The sequence below is a fragment of the Dipodomys spectabilis genome, unplaced genomic scaffold (genome assembly GCF_019054845.1).
Source record: "Dipodomys spectabilis isolate Male_0828 unplaced genomic scaffold, ASM1905484v1 ptg000157l, whole genome shotgun sequence".
NCBI lineage: Eukaryota > Metazoa > Chordata > Mammalia > Rodentia > Heteromyidae > Dipodomys > Dipodomys spectabilis.
Genome location: NW_024870834.1, coordinates 14,513,537 through 14,531,945, shown reverse-complemented (window position 1 = coordinate 14,531,945; position 18,409 = coordinate 14,513,537). Strand labels below are relative to the sequence as shown.

General features: G+C 35.8%; 1 protein-coding gene across 2 annotated transcripts in view; it reads right to left on the bottom strand.

The window, feature by feature from the left end:
* Cep128 (centrosomal protein 128) overlaps positions 1-18,409 on the bottom strand; it is a 303,824-nt gene that overhangs the window by 164,328 nt on the left and 121,087 nt on the right. For both annotated transcript variants that reach the window (XM_042692797.1, XM_042692798.1), the window contains one exon: positions 8,415-8,591. In XM_042692797.1, coding sequence (XP_042548731.1) covers positions 8,415-8,591 — 177 coding nt within the window. The remainder of the gene's footprint in view (positions 1-8,414; positions 8,592-18,409) is intronic.

Genomic DNA, 18,409 nt, shown 5'->3' with positions numbered 1-18,409 from the left:
ATCCCCCATTGTGTACACACTTAATCCACAAACTTATTACTCAATTCAAAACCTCTGAGACTTAAATTCATTAATAGCAGTACTACCTCTTTATACCTATATAATATTTTAAGCATTTTTTTAAAGTTTTTCTCATCTCCTCTATGTCCCTCCCTTTCTCTCAACATATTCATATTCCTCTATAAATAGATGGTCTTTTAATCTCTAAAATAACATTAATTTTTACGTTTCTATTTTATTTTCTGGTCTCTTTTCATTCCCCTTTCCCTTTCTTCTTTTTCTCTCTCTCTCTACTTACATCCTACCCAACCTATTTCCTGCATTGTGATTAGGACATAGTTAACTCTCCCTGTGCCTCCCCACACCAATCTATTCCTATTTTTTACCCACATCTCTCCCTATCCCTAATAATTTCTGGCTTTCCAAATTCTTCTCTGCGGTTCGAAGTCCTTTAACATATAGTTGTTTGATGTCGAATAGATGTATCTGTTGAACTAGATTGTATCTGTAGACTATTGACTGTACAAATGCAAACTTTGGTTGATGGTTGCCTTAAGATAGTGTTCTAGCACAAAACTGGTGCTATCTTCATCTCAAATGGGCAGAGTAAGCCGGAAAAACACAAGAAAAATGGCAAATTCCGGTATCTCAATTCCCAATCCTGATAATCAGGGGTTAGAACAGATAATGAATAATCCAGAGGAGAGTTCCCAAACAGCTCTACAAACACTGCTGGCAAACATGATAAATGAAAAGTTTGACAACGTACAAAGGACTCTGTATGAGCGTGATAGGGAGAGAGAGGAGGCATCCCAGAAGTTTATACAGGAATATCATAAGCGTGAGGAAGCTACTCAAAAACTGATACAGGATTTGTGTGAACAACTTGAGAATACTCAAAGAGAAAGGGAGGAATGGCGTGAGCAGGCTGAGAACACTCAAAGAGATCTGCAGGAATCCCACGAACGGGAGGAAGCTAATCAAAGAGTAATACAGGAATTGAGAGACCAGGTAGAGAACACACAAAGATCACTAAAGGCATTCATGGAATCCATTAACAAAGAGCTGAAGGAAGTCAGGGAGACCACAAAGGGAATGCTGAATGGAACCCAACAGAAGGAATGGGAGCCCAAAGAAACCAGAACCAATCAACTAAGTGATTTGAGGACAAACACTGAACACCAAATTAAGGAAGTAAAGAAATTCATACAAGACCTAAAACAGAGCTTCAACAAAGAACTTGAAGCCATCAAAGCTGACCAACTAGAAGGAAAAGAGATAAAAAACAAAGCAGAGAGTCTTGACAGCAGGTTAGACCATGCAGAAGATCGAATCTCAGGGATTGAAGACAGCCTAGATATTATAGAGAAAGAACATACAACCATCCAAGACAAGTCCAAAAAATATGATAGATCTATCCAACACCTGGAAGACACCATCAGAAGGCCTAATCTAAGGATAATGGGTGTAGAGGAGCACCTAGAAACAGAAGTTAATGGTCTAGGAAATTTGTTTAACAGGATCCTAGCAGAGAACTTCCCAAACATACAAAAAGATAGGCCTGTCCAGATACAAGAAGCCTTTAGAACCCCAAATAGACCAGACCGTCACATTATAATCCACACAGGATCAACTCAGACAAAGGAAAAGATCCTTAAAGCTGTCAAGGAGAAAAGGGTAATCACCTATAAAGGGAAACCAATTAGAATCACCTCAGATTTCTCAGCAGAGACAATCAAAGCAAGAAGAGCCTGGAATGATGTATGCCATGCCCTAAAAACAAACAACTATCAACCAAGAATATGGTACCCAGCTAAACTCTCCTTCATAACTGAAGGCCAAATAAACACCTTCAATAGCAAAGAAAAATTGAAACAATACATCTCCACCAAACCAGCCCTACAAAAGATTCTTAAAGATGTCCTACACATAGAAAACCAACAAGACCGCAATAAAGGCCAAGAAACTGCACCCAAACTGAGAATCCAAGAACCATAGGAAGAACCCAGTTTTCGCAGCCCCCAAGAAGGTAGATAACATGGCAGGAACTCCCAAATACCTCTCAGTCCTATCTCTTAACGTTAACGGACTGAACTCTCCAATTAAGCAACATAGACTGTCTAGTTGGATTAAAAAACAAGACCCTTCTATCTGCTGCCTGCAGGAGTCACATCTTGCCCGTAAAAACAAACACATTTTCAATGTTATAGGCTGGAACAAAATCTACCAAGCAAACGGCCCCCAAAACAGGCGGGAGTTGCAATCCTAATATCAGATAAAATAGACTTCAAATTAAAATTCGTGAAAAGAGATAAAGAAGGTCGCTACATACTAATTAAAGGATCTCTCCTTCAGGAGGATATTACAATTCTAAATATCTATTCGCCAAACAATGGAGCACCCAAATTTATCAAAGAAACACTACTTTCCCTCAAATCCCATATAGATCCAAAGACATTAATTGTTGGGGATTTTAACACACCACTCTCCCCACTAGATAGATCAACTCGGCAAAAACTCAACAGAGAAACCACAGATCTAAACACCTGCATAGATCAACTAGACTTAACAGACATTTACCGAACGTTTCACCCAGCAGCATCAGAATACACGTTTTTCTCAGCAGCACATGGAACGTTTTCTAAAATAGACCACATTTTAGGCCACAAAGCAAACTTGTCTAAATTCAGAAACATTGAAGTTATACCTTGCATTCTCTCTGACCACAAGGGAATAAAGTTAGAACTCAACACCAAAAGCCACCAAAGAAAGTCCGGTATCACATGGAGGCTGAACAACACACTGCTGAATCAAGAGTGGGTCATGGAAGAGATTAGAAAGGAAATTCAAATGTTCATGCTATTCAACAAAAATGAACACACAAAATACCAGCTCCTCTGGGACACAGCAAAGGCAGTACTCAGAGGCAAGTTTATAGCTCTGAGCTCCTACATCAACAAATTGGAGAGATATGAAACTAACAATGTAATGACACATCTAAACCTCCTTGAAAAAGAGCAGCAAGATAAACCCCAATCCAGTAGACGGAAAGAAATAATCAAAATTAAATCAGAATTAAATGAATTAGAATCCAAAAAAACTATAGAAAGAATCAACAAAACAAAGAGTTGGTTCTTCGAAAAACTTAACAAAATTGACAGACCCTTAGCAAATCTTATCAGAAAAAGAAGAGAACACACCCAAATTAATAAACTCAGAGATGAGAATGGAAACATCACCACGGAAACTACCAAGATTCAGAACATTATAAGGGAATACTTCTCAAAACTTTATGCTAATAAGTTTGAGAACTTGACAGAAATGGACCTCTTCCTAGCAAATATTGACATGCCAAAACTAAACCAAGATGATGCAAACTATCTTAACAGGCCCATATCAAGCATTGAAATAGAAACAGCAATAAGAGACCTCCCAGCTAAGAAAAGTCCAGGACCAGATGGTTTCACAGCGGAATTTTACAAGGCCTTCAAAGCAGAGCTCACACCAATTCTCCTCCAACTCTTCAATGAAATTGAAAGAGAAAGCTCACTACCGAACACATTCTATGAAGCCATCATAACCCTCATCCCAAAACCAGGCAGGGACTCATCAAAGAAAGAGAACTATAGACCCATTTCTTTGATGAACATTGATGCAAAACTTCTCAACAAAATTTTGGCCAACCGACTTCAACAATTCATCCAAAAAATCATACACCACGATCAAACAGGATTCATTTCAGGGATGCAAAGCTGGTTCAATATACGCAAATCAATTAATATTATTCATCACATCAACAGGAGCAAGAATAAGAACCACATGGTTATCTCAATAGACGCAGAAAAAGCATTCGACAAGATCCAACACCCCTTTATGATGAAGGTTTTGGAAAAATTAGGAATCCATGGAACATTCCTCAATACAATAAAGTCTGTATATGACAAACCTACAGCCAGCATTATACTCAATGGTGAAAAACTAAAGCCATTTCCTCTTAACTCAGGAACAAGACAAGGATGCCCACTCTCTCCACTCCTCTTCAATCTAGTATTAGAATGCCTAGCTACAGCAATAAGACAAGATGCAGACATAAAGGGGATCCAAATAGGGAAAGAAGAAATAAAACTCTCCCTCTTTGCAGATGACATGATCTTGTATTTAAAGAATCCCATAGACTCCACTCCCAAATTACTCAAGCTGATTCAAAACTTTGGCAAAGTAGCAGGTTATAAAATTAACCCCCAAAAATCAATGGCTTTTCTGTATGCCAACAATGAGAAAAGTGTGGCTGAAATTAGGAAAGCAACTCCATTTGTAATAGCCCCACAAAAAATAAAATACCTAGGAATTAACTTAACTAAAGAAGTGAAGGACCTCTATGATGAAAACTTTAAAATCTTGAAAAAGGAAATCAACACAGAACTAAAAAAATGGCAAAACCTCCCATGCTCCTGGATTGGAAAGATTAACATCCTGAAAATGGCAATACTTCCCAAGGCTATCTACAAATTCAACGCAATACCTATCAAAATTCCAACCTCATTCTTCAAGGAAATAGAAGAGGCAATCCAAAAATTCATATGGAAAAATAAAAGACCCCGAATAGCAAAAACGCTCCTCAACGGAAAGAACACTGCTGGAGGAATATCAATACCAAATTTCAAACTCTACTATAAAGCCATAGTAATCAAAACAGCTTGGTATTGGCATAAGAACAGACCTCAGGACCAATGGAATAGAATTGAAAACCCAGAAATGAACCTACAGACCTATAGCCATCTAATCTTCGATAAGGGAGCTAAAACAATAGAATGGAAGACAGACAGCCTCTTCAGTAAATGGTGCTGGCAAAACTGGTTAACTACATGTAGAAAACTAAAGCTAGATCCTTATATATCACCCTGCACCAGAATCAACTCCAAATGGATCAAAGACCTTGAAGTCAAAGCAGACACTCTGAAAACATTACAGGATGGAATAGGAGAAACCCTGGGTCTCCTTGGCTCAGGCCGAAATTTTCTGAATAGAGACCCGGAAACACAACAAATCAAAGAAAGGCTGGACAAATGGGATTGTATAAGGTTGCAGAGCTTCTGCAGGGCAAATGACATAGCTAGCAAGATCAATAGAAAGCCCACGGACTGGGAGAAGATATTTACTAGCCATACAACAGACAAGGGTCTCATATCTAAAATATACTTGGAACTCAAAAAATTAAACCACCCAACAACAAATCCTCAAAGAAACAACTGCCCAATAAGTAAATGGGCGAAAGACTTAAAGAGAAACTTCTCTGAAGAAGAAAGAAGGATGGCCAATAGACACATGAAGAAATGTTCAACATCCCTAGCCATAAAAGAAATGCAAATCAAAACAACATTGAGATATCACCTCACTCCAGTTAGAACAGCAAAAATCAAGAACTCTAACAACAACAGATGCTGGAGGGGATGTGGACAGAAAGGAACCTTACTTCATTGTTGGTGGGAATGTAAACTTGTTCAACCACTTTGGAAAGCAGTATGGAGGTTCCTCAAAAGACTCCACATAGAGCTCCCCAATGACCCAGCAATCCCACTTTTGGGCATTTACCCAAATGATCACAAACAAGGCCACACTAAAGCTACCAGCACAACTATGTTTATTGCAGCATTATTTACCATAGCTAAGACATGGAACCAACCCAGATGCCCCTCAGTAGATGAATGGATCAAGAAGGTGTGGTATATATACACAATGGAATTCTATGCCTCCATCAGAAAGAATGACATTTCCCCATTTGTTAGGAAATGGAAAGGCTTGGAAAAAATTATATTAAGTGAAGTAAGCCAGGCCCAAAGAAACATAGGTCCCATGGTTTCCCTTATTTGCAATATCTAGTATAGGTATGAGTCAAGCGGAAAAAGTCAGAGAATGTGATGTTAGGAAAACGAAACCTCAAATATGTATTTTAATGTTTTTGTTTCTTTCATGCATGTGTTTCTAACGCATTTATAAGATTATTTCTTTGTTGCTTTGTATGTCCCTCCCCCACAGTGTAACCCCCGCTTTCACTATATTTGATATCAGTATAACATGTGGAGGAGATGGGGACAAACAAGTCGTTTAAGGATTCAGGTGGACCTGTTGCAACAATGAGAAGTACAAAATGTCATGTCAAAACCAGCTTTACAATGTCGGTGGCGGGGTGGGTGTTGGGGGGGTATGTTTGGGTGGGAGGGAGGGGGGAGGCTGGGAAGGGAGGTGAAGGGTAAACAAAGGAGGAGGCTGCAATGCTTGGTAAGAAATGTATGCATTATCCTGCCCATGTAATTGTAACCCCTCTGTACAGTATGTTCTCAAATAAAATAAAATTAAATTAAAAAAAAAACATTGTAAGAATTTATTAAAACAAAGTAAGTAGAGTGACCAGAAAAAATAAAAATAATTTCAACATTCCCCAGAATTTTTCTCGAATAATTTTTTACAAATCTATTATTGAATCTATTCCACAGTATAGCTACTCTTTATCACAATTGGCTGAAGAGTTCACCAGTAATATTATTTTTAAAATCAAGAAGTGACAAAAGATAACTTCAAATTCTCTGCTTTTAGAAGCATAGTCAATGATTCTTCTGCTGTTCTTCCACAGAAGAACAAAAATAATCATTTCATATTTAACGAATTTCTGGGTCTTTTTCTTAGAGGTAACAGCAAATGCTAAATTCATAGGTATCCATTTTTTTCCAATTATGTAACAACAAAATAACAGATGTTACTAATGTAGAAAGATCTACAAAGAAAAATATGTAGACTCTTCTAGATTTACTTTCTACCAAAGACTTCCACTGAATTTATCTCTCTCTAAAGGAAGAAATGTAAATACCAATTAACCACAAACACTCCATGCTTTAAAAAAAGAGTAGGATGATGTTTTGGAATAAAATGGAAAGAGAATTTGTGCCCCCACAAAGAAAATTTTTGCTTGCAAGGTGGATATATATAACATGATTCAAACATTTCCATTTTTATATTCCTACATGATAAAAAAAAACTACCTATCCATACTTAAATATTTAAATATAGAGCAAACTTTTACTTATTAAAATATATTCCTTTTAGGTAAAATTAGGACTTAAACATAACTAAGTCAGAATTAGAAGTTAAACATAAGCAAATCAGAAAGATTTAAATTTTAAAAGCACTGTGAGGAATAAAAGAACTAAGCCAATATCAAAACACTGAATCAGCCCTGAGCCAGTCTTCCTCTGAAGACAAATTACTGCTCATATTAGCCTTCCATCTCCACAAACTGACATCTTACATTTTTATAAAGAAGTAATGTGGCAATACAAATTATAAAATTTCTATTAACTCTATCAAAATCTCCCAACTGAAATATTTCTATTAAGGCTGAGAACTGTACTCATTACTTTACTTATATAGCTATAATACCTCTGTATATCACCTTTACAATAAAATAAAATTTAAAAAGAAACTGAACCCTAACCTTTTTAGTAGTTTTGTTTTCTTTTAAACACTATTTTGAAAAAGAAACATATAAAAGAAAAGCAGTGGTAGGAAGAGGGAACTGTGGAAGGAAAGATCATTTTAGAAGTGGAAAGAGAAAAAGGATTACAAAATAAAAAGAACACATGAAGAGGAAAATCTTTCAGACATAATACCATACTTTGGAGTGCTGTGGGATCATGAAATAAAGAATATCACTCTAAGTGACGCTAGACCACATTATGCTATGGGTACAGGAAATCAAAGTAATACAATGTTCTCTATCTATCCTAGAGCCATATAAGTCAATGAGGAACATTAGATTTTAAGCAAAGGAAAAAGTAAGCTTAATATACGCTCTAAGTGGTTACTTACTTAGCTTCCAGAATTAGAACCTCAAAGTTTAAAGTCTTAGTTTAACATTTAACTATGTAGATATCCAGTGTCACATTACTTAACTCCTATAGATGGTCTGGTTTTCTCTACAGTGAATTTGATTAAAATACTTTATAGATTGGGTAGTTTTCAGGCTTAGTGACTGTCTGAACAATACTTACTTAGGACCTCACACAGAACCCAATAGATGGTAGCAGGTACTATACGACCAGCACCAAAACTGTCTATGATAATGACAAATCCCAAGCCTCTTGACTCAAAATATTTTCCTTACTCAGAAGTGCTGACTTTTATAAAGCATTTTCTTTTATACAGTGATATACACAGAGGTAATTCAATGGAATTATCTCACACCATTACTATGCAAGGAATACTATGCTTCATTCCTTAAAATTTAAGAAGTTATTTCACTTCATAAAACTTTCTAAAATAAAAAGTGACCACTAGGTAATCATATATTATAATCCCATTATAATTATAGATTAGGAAACTAACTGTAAATTTAAGGTACAATGAGAACTCATAATTACTTTCAATTTCTCCATTGAATCCTTAGAGAAAGTTTTACAGGCTGCATCAATTTCCTTTCCTATCACGCCAAGAATGGATTCCTGTTCAGTCTCCAGACAAAGAAGTTGATCTTTGAGTTGCAATCTGGCCTCTTCCATTCTCCGTAAGTGTTCTTCTTCATTACTTATATGCTTTTCCTGTGAAATTGAAAAGAGAGTCAATCATTTTAAAAAAGCCAAGAAATACTTATCTGGATCACCAAAGCAAGGAAGTGAATTAGAATACACACTTGATTTTGTCGGTCCCTTTACTTTGCTAATATGAAACACTCTGCCTGCCTGTGAAATGAGGTAAAGTTATAGAATGCAGACGTCAATAGTCGGGTGCCGGTGGCTCACGCCTGTAATCCTAGCTACTCAGGTTGAGATCTGATGATCACAGTTCAAAGCCAGCCTAGGCAGGAAAGTCCATGGGACTCTTATCTCCAATAAACCACTCAGAAAACCAGAAGTGGCATGATAGCTCAAGTGGTAGAGCACTAACTTTGAGCTGAAGAGTTGAGGGACTGCTTAGGCCCAGAGTTCAAGCCCCATGACTGACCAAAAAAAGAAGTTTGGGAAGTTGTAAGAAAACACAGCAAACAATACTTCAATAATTCTAAAAACAAAATAAACAAGATACAATCCTTTATATTTAATAATATTGTCATTAGTGAATCAGAGGGTAAAAAAAGCTAATGCTACCAGTTTGCCCTAAATATCAGTAAAACATTGGGAATGTAAACTACAAAATATGATGCCATTAATTTCTTAAGTACAGAAAAACATGTTACCTTAATGCAGTTAAAACATATTTTAAATCCTAACATTCTTTGTACAACTCCTTAATAATGGCAACAAAAAGGTCAAGAAGGAAAAAAAAGTTCACAGTGCAAAAAAGAATCTAACATTTTACATACAATCACACTACACACATGCATTTAAGTCACAGAAATTTGATAAGAGCAAATGGAGATGTAGTCCAAGTAAGAAAATATATTTCATGAAAAGGGTTTTTCCAGAATCTGTTAAGAGAGTACAGTACTTAGAGCCTCTTCTAGGGCAATCAATTCTCAACCATTATGATTACACACTTTCATTCAAGAATTTCTTTGGGGATTGAACTCAAGGCCTTGACCTTGCAAGGCAGACACTCTACCACTTGCGCCTTGCCGCCCTCTACAGACTCAATGTAAAATCCTTAATCCAACAACCCAAATCTAAAGTATCCCAAAATCCAGAACATCTTCAACACTAATATAACACTCAGAATGTTTCATATTTTGAAACACTTGGATTTTGGACTAAAGATACTTAACAAGAACAGTCACTGCAACTATTCCAAAATCTGAAACACATTTGATCCCTAGCAATTTGGATAATAAAGCTGGTTAATATGTACTGGAGAAATTCAAAGTTTTATTGCATAAGACTCATAATTGAATAAAACAATTACTAGATTTTTAAATATAAACAGTGAATCAAAGTCCTGATCACTGGTTAGTATGAAGAAACCTCAAAATATTTTCTTAATTAAATACAACAAAACCAGGGAAATTATGGCGGGGGCGGGGAGGGAGAAGCAGCTTGAATTTCAAAGAAATAACAAGGAAATCAAGTCATTGAAAATTAATCATAAAAGGAAGATGTTTTACCAAATGAAGGATAAATGTTTTTTCTTTCATTTCAACTTACGTTAAATGAACAAAACATGCTCAACTCAAAATGACAGAAAACTGTCAGCCATTTTCTACAGCTTCACCTGCCTCCTTTCTACCGAATTTTACTCTTAAGTACAGTTTCTCATGTCTTCCTGGCCATTTCTGACTTCTGCAACTCCGATATAAGCTGAACTACTTCCAATAAGAAAAGCTCAACTCAATCCACCACCTTAGTCTGGCTCTCAGCTTTGAAAACTTAGAAAGGAGACCTTCTTTCATTTAGGTACTCTGAGTAGAGTCATCTTTCAGCAGTAGAGCAACATTAATGTACAAACTTGAATGCAATTCAGTTAACTACATTAGTTCACGATGAGAACCACAACTGCCATATGGATCACAATGTTTGTATCAGCATAACTATTGCACTATCTCCCTTTAGCATGAACTAGATGGAAAGTCAAATTACAATCAGAATGTGGGTTAACAAACAGAAAATCAGAGCAGAGTTCATTTTATGAAATAACATTTAAATAGCATCAAGCCCATGGTAATTTGAAGACTCCAATTTGACAATGCCCTGCAGCTCTATACCCAAAGGGGATCCTGAATTATGCTAGGAGGGTTCTTCTACATAAACATAAGGCCATCAAGAGACTGTAATAGTCTCACTTGTACATTGCTAATAGAGAAAATACTGTATCAGGGTCACTGATATGTCAGAGGACTGTCCATATACTTAATCTAATGAATTCAGTTCACAACAATGTTCTCATAAAATATTTTTCCTCACTCCCTTCACAGTCATCTGTTTAATCCACTATCATCTTTTTGTGTATTACTGATGAAAACAATTTTGCCATAATTAGCTATTTCTGTTGCCGTACTAGAATTTTACTTCACAGCTTCAACTTGTTAGGCAGGTGCTTTACCACGACACCAGCATAGTTTTTTACATTCTTAAAAATGTTGATATTTGGGGCTGGGAAGGTGGCTCAGCTGTAGAGCGCTTGCCTTGCATGCATGAGGCTCTGGGTTTGATTCCCCAGCACCACATAAGCAAAAAGAAAAAAAGCCGGAAGTGGCACTGTGGCTCAAGTGGTAGAGCGCTAGCCTTGAGCTGAAGAGCTGAGGGACAGCGCCCAGGCCCAGAGTTCAGGCCCCACAACCGGACCAAAAAAAAAAAAAAAACACGTTGATATTGGAAGTGGCGCATTGGCTCAAGCTGTAGAGCGCTCGCCTTGAGCTTAAGAGCACAGGGACAGTGCCCAAGCCCAGAGTTCAAGCCCCAAGACCGACATAAATAAATAAATAAATACCATTGATATTGTCAGTGCTCTATATATGATCACTTCAGTGAGGATAAACTTTCCTGCCCATCTCCATCACCCTTTGTGAGATAGTATGACATGACCAAATTTCCTTTGGAGGGAAAGCCCCAGATTGATGGGCTCACAAGAATTCAAGATCAGTAGGTTCAACTACCTTCTACTTCAGAAATTCCTTCCATGATATTTCTGACAGTCATCCAACACGAACATCACAAGTTCCAACAGAGTGCATTACTTCCTCATTATTACAAATGCTATAAATTTCCTGCTTTTTCCCCACTTGCTTTAATTTTATTGGGCTTCTAAATTTAAACCATACTGTTCTTCATCCTCTCTCAGTGCTTAGGATCTGAATTCTTAACTTAGGATGTTTTCTTCCCTCAAGAATTCACTGGTGAAATAAACACCAGGAAATGGGTACCTGAAAGGTATGGGGTGGGGGGAAGAGAAGAAGAAGAGAATACAAGTGAAGAGAATAAAGATTAATGAATGCAATCAAGAATTCCATCTATATCCTACAAAAAGTAAGAAAAGTGAGGAAAGGGGTGGGATAAGAGGGATGAGTGAGAACAATGAAAGAAAGGGGTGACACTGATCAAGATGCATTGTATTCATAAACTGCCTTGTAGAATGGCAAAAATAAGGGTAAAAATTCATTCAGGGGAGGTTTGGTTCTTCATGTTGATGTCAGAGAAAAATAGTCCTTTAGGAGGTAGCACCCAATTGCGGGGCCACTTGGACCACCGCCATCAGAAGGAAGTAATGTTGCTCTCTTGGGACCTGATTAAGTCTTACTATAAGCGTTGTTATACCAGACAAATGCTGGCCCATCTCCTTTCTCTTTGTGGCTTCCCCGTATTGTTCTGTGATCTCTCTTGAACGCATAGATCAACTCTCACCTTGGTGCTGTTCATCAAGATATGATGTAGCCACACAGACCAGAGATATACTCTGTTCCTTCTTAAACTGATATTTATAGTTAGTCCCAAAAGAAAAGAAGCACGATTAGTAGTTTATTAAAAGTCATACTGAGGCACTGGGGCTCATAGCTATAATATCAGCTACTTGGGAGGCAGATTGGGAAGAGATTGGGAGAGATTTGGAATCAAAGTTACCAACCTTTCTCAATTAATAAGCCAAGCATGATAATGTAAGCCCATAAATCCCAGCTACGTGGTAGAATTACAGAATAAGCTAGACATTGATAGCTCATGCCTATAATCCAAGCTATTCAGGAGGCTGAGATATGAAGATCATGGTTTGAAGACAGCTTGAGCAGAAAAGAACATGAGTCTTTTATCTCCAATTAACCAAAAAAAGCCAGAAGTGCAGCTCCACTTGTAGAGCACTAGCCTTGAGCACAAAAGCTCAGGAATAGTGCACAGAGTCAGAAAGACAGGGAGAGAGGGGGAGGAGAGAGAGAGAGAAAGACAGAGACAGAGACAGAGACAGAGACAGACAGACAGAGAATATCACAGACTAAAGCCAGCTCCACAGGAAAAAATACCTGAATCCTTATAGGAAAAATAAAAGAAAGAAAAAAGAGAGTGGGGGAATGGTCCAGTGTTACAATGCCTGTCTAATAAATGTCAGACCCTGAGTTCAAATCTGGTTGACTCACTAAAACAATAGAAATAGAAAAATAAATTGCTTATCAGAATATTGACTACATGATTGATGCGTGTTAAACCCTGGAAATGAATGGTTTCAAACACTCAATTATTTTCAGCAAAATTACAAAAGTTATCCATAAAGTATAAACAAATAGAATGGAAATTCAAATTTAAACTTTTAACCTCAGTTAAGGAAATGATTCTTGCCTTGGCTTTTTAGTATCCTTTTCTAGGAGAGTATTGAGTAATTGAAAGATCATTAGCAGCATAATCAAAAAGTGCTAGGATATGCATTGGCCTCATTCCTAGACATTAATATTCAAAGTTGGAAACAAAAATACCTTCTAAGGGGTATTTTCTGCATTTATTATTAAGATCATTTTGTATTTATTACATATTTCTCTTAAGTCAAATACTCAGGACAGAAAGTAACACTAGTTATTTTAAATCATCTACTTTTTATGTACTTCTATGTCTGAAACAAAATATGAACAAAGCAACACACAACTAGAGTTTCAAAATGTGCATTTGGAATGAGTGTTGTTTAATTTTCAAATGAAAAGAAAGTATCACTCATCTCAGGAGAAATGTTTAAACCCATTAGGATTTCTTACTCTCCTTGTTGATTCCTTATGGGATACTTCCATGCACATTTTTCCTTACAAAAAGAACATTAAAAAATTATAAACGTATCTTCTAATAGTATACCTAATGTGTCTGCATGGGATACTTAATTCTACCAATTTTTTCCGAGAGTATACAGAATGTTGCTGGATCATGACCAAATGACAAAACTGAATTATTATTGCTCTAAATGTCAACAAAAGAGAAGCTCAATGAAAATAAGCCTGGGCAAACATTTTATGCTGCTGCCTTGTAGGGCAAACCAAAGCCCACAAGGACTGGGTGAGTTGAAGCAAGCACTGAAGTCTATGTGATAGGGAGTTCTTCCTATCCTACTGTGTACAAGTTAATATTTGGTAGTTTTATTTTACTCACATAATTTAAGCTACTCAAAAAAAAGGGTCTGCCTAAAAATGGCCTAAAGTTTAATCATTAAAATAAATGCTAGAAATCAATAGCTCATTTGCTTCTTCATTATTTCTAGTAAAAAAAAAAAATTGAAACCAGAAATCAGAAAATTCTGCCATCAAGTAGTTCTTAGTCAAAATATGAAAATACGATTTTGTAAAAAAAAAAAAAAAAAAAAGTACTTCATAGAGCATATATGGAAAAATTGTACATTTTCAAAAATAAACAGCAACCATGAATTCCTGCTCAAATTAGAAGTAAAACACAATTTTTAAGATTGATGGCACTGTGCGGTTGTTGTGGGGTTTTTTTGTTTGTTTTTGGTGCTTGTCCTGGGGCTTGAAATCAGGGTATGGGCACTGTCCCTGAGCCTCTTTGCTCATGGATAGCACTCCACCACTTGAGCCAAAGGTTCATTTTTGACTTTTTGGTGGTTAACTAGAGATAAGAATCTCACAGACTTAACTGAATAGGCTGACTTCAAAACATGATCCTCAAATTTCATCCTCCTGAGTACCTAGGATTACAAATGTGAACAACCTGTCCCTGGAAGAATTGTATAATTTTAGACATTATGAATTGATGAAACCTATTCTGAAATGTATTATCAAAGAGAATTATTTTATAGTGAGAGTACTTAACATCCACTCTCCATTTACAAAATGAAGTATTTTTAATACTGAAACCTTTTCACAAATAGGTTTTATGTGAAATTTTCAGACATTGATTATACTTTTTGCAATAATATGAGTGAAAATTCTCATTCTAAAGTGTGTATAAAAAAAAGAACCTGGTAACTGATTGAATGAAATAGCCTTAAACTTCAATATAATGGAAAAAAACATGAATGTAACTCATTTTTCTGATCCTAAATAAAGAAGAATAATACATATCCTACTTCTATGGACTGTTGGATAAGTCAAGGTATTTTCTCAGTTTTCAGAATCTAACACTGAAAATATGATCATCCTAATCACACTTAAAACTGTGAAATATAATCATGGCTTAAAGAGTATGGATTCTGAGAAAGACAATTATTCCCAATGTTTTCTCATCCATAATAGTCATAGACTTAAAATGTTAATAAATTTCATTCTCAGATTATTTAAGTAAAGCATTTCACGGTTAGGAAGGAGAGTATATGGGTTCTGACTTGTTCTCCAGGTAAGGTTCTACTTTTCAGTGTCTATAATTTGTGATCATAACTTATCTCCTAAGTAAAAACAAGGATCTTTAAAGACAACTAAGTAAAGCTTTTGAACTAAACAAGTACTAAGTAACCGAGCATCTCAAATAACCTACAAGATCTATATGCTAGTACAACTTGGTTCCTACAAAGTCTGGTACAATGGAAAGAATGGACTTGGCAACCTTGAGTCTTACTTCCATTTCTACCAAGGGGCAGCTACAGTTCTTGGGCAAGTCAATTTAACTCTCTGGGACAGACTTCTCTATAACATAAGATGTTGGGAATCAATGTTGTTCAGAGTCCTTTTATATTTCACAATTACAAGGATCAAGTGGTTAGAACAATCAAAATCACTTGCTTCACTAACCCAGTGCTACCTTATGAATTCCAAAACAAGACTTGTGAAACCAAAACTAGCACCCAGTCTTCGGTGGAGTAGAAAAAGTTGAAGACTTTCAAGAATTCAAGAATTCAAGAATTTTTCAACACTGTGAAGGCTAGGTAACTGAAAATTATGGTGACCATACAACAGCTTCTCCTGTGACACAGGAAAGTTACACAAATGATGTGATAATGGATAGACATTAAAGGGGAAACCTAAAGTGAAGGTTGCAACATCTCCGACTTCTTCCAGGTAACAAGCAAGAAGCATGTTTTCATAATTCTGGTTAGAATATACTGAAAAATATATTCCTATACATAAATTTCTCATTTTCTTATATAAGGAAAATGAACACTATCAACAAGTTTATTTTACCAACAGCGGAAAACCAACATTTTTCTTAAGTTTTGTTGGACTTAGGTATTATTGGACTTATGTATTATTTCACAATATGGCCATCTTTCTCATAAAGCCAAAGGAATACTGACAATGACAGTATAAGTACAATAATGTATGAAACAATGATTTCTTAACTCTAACAACAAATTATTTCAAATATTATGCAATTATAATCAAAATTAAAATCAATCTTCAATAAATCTACTATAACATTACTTAAAATCACTACAATATAGGATCATTAATAAACCTCTACTTATCACAATAAAAAAAATTTTGAGACAGGGTCTCACTTTGTAGCCATGGCCAGCCTGAAACTCAATCTCTTCATTGCCTCAGTCTCTAAAAAGATAAGGTTACACCTGTAGACATGATGCCCAGCTCTGAAATATGAACATTTTTTTAAAACTTAGCTCAGATACAGATCTATATAAATCAGACGTTAAAAACTTGCACTATACAAACTTTTAAAGACTTGCACTATACAAGCCTCCTAATTTAACAAAGTTGATTTCATTATTTACTAACTCTTGTTGAGTTACATATTCAGTTAAAGCAATAAAAATGCTTCTCAGAGACTAGAGTACAAGTTTCCATGTAAATGCTGAGAGAATCAAAAGATTAATATCAACAGGATTCTTTTGGGACAAAGGAGGAAATAAAATATTTTCCTATAAAACTTAAGCAAAAAGAATAATAAACTTTTACAATACTATACATAGGAAAAATTATTTCTGTAACATTTCAAAAAAGTTTTTTTACTGGTAAGAAGCTCATAATAAAGTCCTAATGCAAATGTAAAAATTCTGTTGGTTACATAATCCTTATTCTCTTTGTCATGTAAAACAGAAAAATAATATTTGTCAAAGCAAAATCAGATGTTAGGAAAAATGTATTTTATTATCATAGGGAAATATGGCAAATTTAGATATTCTGTGCTTATGTGCTAACAGAAATCTTCTACTACTGATTAATAATACCACAGTCCTAACTATATAAGAATCTTCATGGAATTTAAACATTCCTTACCTTATCAAGTAATATAACACGACAAGAAGCATAGCTGTAAAGAAAGCCACAAAAAAAAGAATAGCAAAAAATTTTTCAAGGTATAAGAAATAACAACATTACATATTCACACTGAGGATGGGTGATTAAGAATATCACTTTAGCTGGGCGCTGGTGGCTCATGCCGTAATCCTAGCTAATCAGGAGGCTGAAATCTGATGATCATGGTTCAAAGTCAGCCTGGGCAGGAAAGGTCTTGAGATTCTTATCTCCAATTAACACCAGAAAACCAGAAGTGACACTGGAGCTCAAGTGGTAGAGTGCTTACCTTGAGCTGAACAGCTCAGGGACAGCACCCAGGCCCAGAGTTCAAGCCCCATGACCAACCGGAAAAAAAAAAAAAAAGAACATAACTTTGCTCAACAAACACTAAAGCTTCCCATTAGGTTATTAACACAGTGTAAATCTCCTTCAATATGTATAGCTTGCATTTAGGAAGTTCATTACTTTGCTTAAATAGTAATCTTGGACTTTTCTTGTCTGGAAACATATTTTTGTTGTCTCTTTTTCAATTTTTATTTCCTACAGCCAACTTACGTGTGTGTGTGTGTGTGTGTGTGTGTGTGTGTGTGTGTGTGTGTGTGTGTGTGTGTGTATGCGCATATGTGTACATACGCATGCCTCTTTATAATTTGGTTATAAGTTATGTGTCAGGCGCTGTCTCTGATTTTGAGCTACAAAAATGGACAAGATGTGGTACCTCTTCTCAACTAGCAAGCATCCTAGGAAACTGTCTAACAGTGATGGGCTTAGAACTTATATCTTCAATATCACACTGTTGACGGACTACAAGATCTGCCAGCGCTATCACATGGCGGCCACTAATATGCCATATGTCTCAAACAAAGTCAAAGTTTGACATAAACATCAGCAAAATGCTACACTCTCTTGTTATGTGGATCAGTAGCAGTAAACACTATAAGCAAACAATGTACAGTCTAAAAATATTTACTAATATTTGACTGAATGGTTAGATCATTAATCAGTATGCATTTGGAAACATAATAATATCTATTAGTCACTGATTATGCTCATGATTCTTATCCCATATATCTCAATTAAACATCATTGACATAGGATAAGGTGCTCAAGATAAGTACAAAAATAATACAGGAAATGAAACTTCATATATTAGTTGATTTTTTGATACAAAGAGCCCCAAAAGTAGTAAATCTGGATTACTCCACCCAAGATAATAAACATTAGTTAAAGTATATCTCTTTCTACTGAAAACAAAAGTGGTATGTAGAGATGGACAAAGCTACAACCCACTTATGAAATTTTTTAAAATTACTATGCAGATTA